Below are 7,223 nucleotides of genomic sequence, written 5' to 3' on the forward strand. Positions count from 1 at the left end.
ATCAGAAGAGATTTCAAGTTATCTAGGTTGGTTGGACTGAATTGCCTTTTGAAGGAAGTTTGCGGCAGAGTTTTTATTTAATAGCCGTTTATCTGACATATCTGAGCAGTATGATCAGAAAGTCCTGTTTGTACAATGTCTGTGTCAATGTTATACTCAGGTATGTTGGTGCATATACAGTCAATTGAGGTGGCTGTGTCATGAGTAATGCGGGTGGCAAGTAAGGGCAATCTTTTGATGTTGTGGGTGTTCAGTTTCTAAGATTGTGTTGTCTATGGTTTTTTTTTTCATCCTGTCTATGTTAATATCTCCGATCAGCACTAGGTGTTTATTGTGTGCTTGTGTGTAGTCTAGGATGTTTGACAGAACATTTCTACTAGCCCTTGTATTTTCTCTGGGTGATCGGTATACTCCCAGGATGTGTATGTTTTTGTCAATGGACTCTACCGACACCATAGCCGCTTCACAGCAGAATTCTTGACAAAGGTGGGATATAGCGGTTTCTTTGGTGCTGTCTGCTAGAGTGTCCTCTGCCTAAATAGCTACACCTCCCAGCTTATGGTTTTCTCTGCTAAAGTTTGCTATTAAAGAGTATCCTTCGAGTTTAGTACTCTCTAATTCTTTGTTTTTGAGGCCATGTTCGTTAAGGACCAAGATATTGGGATTTTTATTGCTTAGAAGGTGGTTTAGCCTATCAATCTTTTTATCAAGTCCACTAAAGGTAAACATAATATAATTTACTGGTATCATATTGTTCGGTCTACTTAAGAGATAAATAACTCGTGACAGTTTTTTATTATTTAGTAGTCAATGTGTGCTCCCTGTGTCAAAGTTTTGTCTATATTAATAACCAAACACTTAACAATGTATGAGAAACCATCATCCAATGAATCCAAACTTTGCCAACATTAAATGGCATTCGTTTAGTTTTTCCTTAATTAAGCAACAACTTATTTGCATGAAACCAATTTGTGGCATTTTTAATGTAACATTTGCTAAAAATTCAAGATTATTAACATTTTTACTGACGTTACTGAAGGTTGTATCATCTGCATATAAAAAGGTTTTCAAATTAATAGACATAGGTAGATCATTTATATAGATTAAGAAAAGTGGGGCATCCAAAATGGAGGAGCCTTGTGGAACGCACCACTCCACAGTAGTTTCCTCCGACCACCTACCAATGAAATTACCAATTGTCTATGATTAATGAGATATGACTCAAGGAAACTTAGATTCGATCCTGAAAATCAATAACATTTTAATTAAGTGATGTAATTCCTAAAATGATGAATGTATATGTCTAACAAGCTGATCCTCTTTTGCAAATTGGACATACTCTTGAGATTTTTAGTTACTCTGATGTAATAAAAGTGTTTTATTACATCAGATTTAAAACTAAAAGTATCTTGTTTGTTATTTGCTGTACTATGTTTTATCACGTCCCTGGCAGCTTTACATTAATTTTTATTATTTTTGATATAATCATAATCTTTAGCATATTTAGCCTGAATTACGGCATTTTATATTTACATTTTAATGTACTAAACGTAATTTTTAAATTTGTATTATTTTTATTACATGCATGTTTAATTGCTCCATCCAAGAACAGCAGTATTTCTTTCTTCATGACTAGTTCAGCAGTATGCTAACTCTGGCTGTATCTCTTTTTATGTCCGGCTCTTTTTTTGTTTAGATTAGCAACACCCTTGAAATTATTTAAACTATTTAATATGACCTTAGCAAATAGTGTTACAGAACTTTTATTGCTACACTTGCTTAACAAGGATGACCAATCAATACAGAAAACAATGCCAACAATAAGGAAAGAAGTTCAAAATTCTTTTTAGGCAATATCAGTTTGCTTTTATTATTACACCAAGATACATCTCTTGAGTCAACACAAGTACTTTATAAGACTGTTTTAACAAATATCCCATCATGATCCGAGTAGGGGAATGAGAAAGTTGCAACCAAAGAAAAATTCAAACAATGATTGAAAATATACATATTATTTAAAAAAAATCTAGTTGTATTTTTGTTTAGGGGGAAAATTTAAACTCTTTTAAAGAAAATCCTTTAATGTTTTACAATTTTTTGTAAGTATAAAGTTTACTTTTAAAATCTTTCCTATGATAAACATTTTTGACATTTCCAATTCATAATAAATGCCAAAATGGTTTTCCAGCACACATACAATTGCTGTGGATTACCATTAGCAGACAGATAAACTGAAACTACAACAGTTGTACATTAATCCAAAATTATAGCTGCTGCTTCAAAGTTAATTTTTTTGCTAAATTTTGAAATATCGCAATCTCCAAACTTATATTTATTGTTAACGAATACACAGGTTCCACCTCTTATTCGGTTCACTCTAGACAAATCAGCAGCACATTAAAACCCAATGAGATATTAACAACTGACCTTATCTCCCAACAAACACTTTTCAGTTAGGCAGACCACTGATAGATTTAAATTTGCCAGGAATCTTTCCAAAACAGTAACGTTATTTCTGAGCCCCTGATTATTCAAAAACATCACATTAAAAGCTATTGAACGATTAGTCTACAGAGCCTGACTTATCTGTTTTAATTGTTGTTTAATTGTGTTTGCATTGAAATTTAAATAGTGTTTTTTTGTGGACCAAAGAATACAGGATAGATGTGCCCTTTTTGTTATAATCAATTTCTGACAGAAGAAAGAGAATGTCTTCGAAAAAGCTTGCGGACAAAGAATGAATCCATCAGATATTTCTGAAATGACAGATAACATCAGTTAATCAGAGCATATGAATGCCAAAGTCCTTACTATTGTTTTGCTTTGGGGTTTTAATATTCATTACTGATTTTTTTAGGTAATATAAAATACGTATTTATTTTAAAGGCAATGCTCTCTGCATGTTGTAGATTGCAGACTCTTTGAGAATCAAAATGATAATTATTTTTATAAAGTTTATCCCTCAACAACAAATTCCAGGATTCAGAGCCTCAGATTTTTTGAAATTCAGATAAGTTTTTGACTGGGAAATATATCTCTTTTTTAGTATGTAGCTGTAAGGGTTTGATAATACTGTTATTTTCATCAATTATCTTTTATTGCCAGTGTGACAATCGGGTTCAGAAAATAAACATCTCTATGGAGTACTTAAAAATATTAGAATAAACATCAACTGTATCATCTGTAACCCACTCCATTTCCAAAAGGTATATTGGTATATTTTCTTTCAAATCTACCTATAGAATATGAGCTCCAGTTTCTTTTGATTTCTCATTTAAAGTTACCGATGGCATGTTATTTGACACATCTGCCATAGATACATTGTACAGGTCTACTGAGCATTACCTAGGAAAAGAGTTTTCTGACAATATGTAGTCGTGTTAATCCATTTTTGGAGTTGAGGTTTTGTTTCAAGTGTCAAGAACACTGATATATAAATGGCCCAAATGCAAAAATTGGTAATATAGTTTAATCGTTTATAATTTACTTTAGTTTTTGAGGCCTTTTTAGGAGTAGGCCTATCACTTATTTTAATAGTGTTTTCTATTTCTTTTAACAGTGTTAGTTTAATTTTTTGCCATTTTTCTTATTTTATTGATTTCCTAGTAATAATAATTTCTTCAGTCTCTTTGGTATATGCTTTTAATAGAAAACAATTTATGTAATAGCCATATAATGTAATCATATAATATAATGAGAGAGTAATTCTCAAATTCACAAAATAATACTGAAGTTTTCAGACAGTTTACAATTTGAGGAGAAGAATACTATTAATACTATCTATAATTTATAATTTCCAAGGTCAGTCCAAGGGATGATAAGTTACCTTAACTGACTAGAGGTTACACATGTGTCAAGAGTTGAAACTTATTGTTCTCTCATTGACTACTGTATAGTATGTTCATTCCTATCAGTATTGGCTATTTAATTACTTGAAAAAATCTTCAAATGTGCACACATCCTTTTACTTTAATTTTTAATTATGCAGTCACTTAACACCACTCCTGATATTATGATATTTATTTTATTTTTATTTTATTTTATTTTGTCTTCCAACAGCTTAGCCAATTTACAATCAGTATAGTTAAATCAGGACATTATACATATATAGTAAGCAAAGTAGCACAATGTTGAGACGGTGTACAAGAGATATACAAGAAATATTAAATTGTACAATTGCAAAAACAAAACAAAATCTTTTCTAAATAATGGAGACAACAACGTGAAGAGTACAATGGCAAAGATTAAGACAAGATGCTGACTTAACGACTAATAAATGACGACTAGTTAAACGTGTATTCAAGAAACTTACATAAAGCAATTGTGTCGGCCCATTAAACTTAGAACTAAAACTTTATACTTACTGTAGCTTAGTATTTGACGTGCCAGGTCAACCCTTTAATAGGTGGCTTTTGCCAAAACAACAATGAATATTAATAATGCAAACTTTAAATGTACAGTGAAACATTGGATAATACTATTATTAAGATAGTTACATTTTTAGCTGCTATACAGTAAAGGCTGTCCTTCTAGTGGTACTTCTGTATATACGGAGTTTTTTCATATCTTTCTTCATGTTAAATTAATTTTTAAGGAGTACATATTGTCCGATTGAAATTAAATTCATGTGGCTAAAAACCTTATCAAATATCAGGGTTTTAATGTAAAACATGAACTATGAACAGTTGTGATTTGGGGGAGTTCTAGAGCTTAAGTAAAAAATCTGAATTCAGGTATTCTCATAAATTTACACATCTAATAATACATATAATAAACTGTATGACTGAAATATATATGTATGTTATATTTTCTTTTGTACGCCACAAGCTAGTTAAGTGGACTTTACAGATGAAATTTTGTTGAATTATATACTTATCAAAATATGTATATATTTTTCATAAACTAAAAACTTGAAGTCAACATAACATTTTGTATGAAATGTATATTAGATACTAAAGATTAAAAATTAGGTATGGAATGGGTAATAGAGAGGCCCTTGAAAAGTTTTTCTAGAGTTACTATTGTAGAACAATCCATTAAACTCTTTGGTTTTAAGTATGACAAAACAAGGAAAATGTAATTTTTTTTTAAATATACAAAAACTAATATTATATTGATAGACACTTCATAGTTTTAAAAAAAGGAAATTTTAAGATCTCAAGTACACATTTTAGGTTTTCCATGTTATTAATTAGTAAAGATATACATTTTTAGTACATTATTACAAAAACACTTATTTGAGCTTTTAATTCAGGAATCACCCATTAAAAAGTCATATCGATTTTGGATATTAAAAATATGCATTGATCAGCCACAGGGTAAAGAACTTAGTTTCAGTTTTGCAATAAGAATTTATTTTAATATACCTCATGTTATACATAGTATTGACTTGCAATGAAAATATTATGGTGGCACAAGTTCTTCACAATAACCAAACACAATTGTTTGCGAACTCTTCTGTGCCTGTCTTCTTTTACTCTGATAATCCACAAGCAGACATTGTCACTTTATGATTTATGATGAAGACTACTTTAGACTGAAAGGGAGCAATTGAATAAATAACAAATACAGTCTGAGAACTAGTACCTTACATATGAAAAGGCAAGATTTACAATTCACCATGTGGAATGACTCTATGTTTTGTTTGTAGGTGGAAGGGGAAGCAGCAGGCATCAATGGTGAGGTGGAAAATAGCCAGCACCTCAACAAACGAATGGATAACAAGGGTTATAAGGACTCTAAGAAGAAGACAAACCGCTGCACCATGCGTCGCAAGAGGGTTGGGCTGACAGGTAAGCCATTGTTGTAAAATATGAAACCATTACTATTCACATATTGTCATTAATAATTGAGTACTATGAGTTATTGTTTACATGATTGTATGTTATAAGTTTTAATGTGCCCATTTAATTTTGATCCATAACCATTATTTATTATAACAATACCAAAAAATAAACCTCCCTTGAATTGTGACTTATGACGTTCAATAAATAATGTCTTCCTCATATGAACTAGCTGTTTTCTGTAAGTATCAAAACCACTTTAATTTTGTTGTAAAATTTTTGATTTTTGTAATATTTTCTTAGTTGTGTGTTAAAATTGTTTGAAAAATAAGAGCAGTACAAATCAAATTGTAAATACACTAATATGTGCTAAATTTACCATTAAACATTCTAGTTCTGGTGTACAAATTGTTAGGAAAAGAGACCATATATAAAATAAGTTGTAATGAGATGAGATTAGTACTGTGAGCTTATCACAGTAGCACAGTATGGTGATTGTTACTAATACATCTGTACTTGTGTAGGTATCAAGTGTAGCTGTGGGCCTGTACTGTGGCATCCACCGATATTCGGACAGGCACGACTGCTCGTTTGACTACCGAGATCTTGGAGCACAAGAGATCCGGCGCAACAACCCAGTTGTTACTAATACATCTGTACTTGTGTAGGCATCGAGTATCACTGCGGAGGCCTGTACTGTGGCATCCACCGAACACAAATTGTGTGAGTAGTCTTTTTAATAGTTAATTTAAATTGTAATTTGTGTTGTGGATTTTTAGCCAAGCCCAACTGTTTTCCTAGAGAAAAAACCAAGAATGTATAATGTTTTTAAGTCTGCAAATTCAGTTTTCATGAAACATGTAACAGCAAAATCAGTTGTTCAGTTTTAGGATCATGTATTATATGCAACAGTATTCATGTTTTGACCTTCTTAGTTAGCCTGGTTAAACTGTCATACTTTATAAAAGAACTATAATGAAGAACCATAACTGCTGTTATGATGTTTAACTTAAGAATGTTTGATTAAAAATAATAAAAACAGAACATGTGTAATACATAATGTACATTAAGTTATTAGGAAACTGTTAATATTCAATAAACTTTTAATGGCTATAAATTAATTTTGTGTTTTTTTATCCATTAATTGAGCCATTAAAACATTATGGTACATGTTTAAATTTCGTATAAACAGTAAATTACTATTTCACTGTCAGTTTTATAATGTGAATTCTTGAAAACAGTTTTAAGAAATAAATAACATTATTGTATACTCTGAATTTTTTGCCATTTTATTACCAAAAAAGTGTTCTACTGGAATAAATGTTGCCCAAGTTGACTGCTCAATTTCAAATGTATGTACCAGAGCCAGTGCCAGACAAATTAGTATCTTTTATTCTGTTTTGACATACGCGTATTTGAGGTACTATTTATTCAGAAAAT

At 30.9% G+C, this 7,223-nt stretch overlaps 1 protein-coding gene across 1 annotated transcript; it reads left to right on the forward strand.

The window, feature by feature from the left end:
• The first annotated feature begins 1,126 nt into the window (after positions 1–1,126).
• Positions 1,127–6,451, forward strand: LOC124369556 (AN1-type zinc finger protein 6-like). The gene is given in 4 exon segments (XM_046827584.1): positions 1,127–1,159; positions 5,651–5,792; positions 6,308–6,326; positions 6,328–6,451. Coding segments are annotated over 4 exon segments (318 nt in total).
• Positions 6,452–7,223: the final 772 nt, after the last annotated feature.

Source organism: Homalodisca vitripennis, chromosome X (genome assembly GCF_021130785.1).
Source record: "Homalodisca vitripennis isolate AUS2020 chromosome X, UT_GWSS_2.1, whole genome shotgun sequence".
Lineage (NCBI taxonomy): Eukaryota > Metazoa > Arthropoda > Insecta > Hemiptera > Cicadellidae > Homalodisca > Homalodisca vitripennis.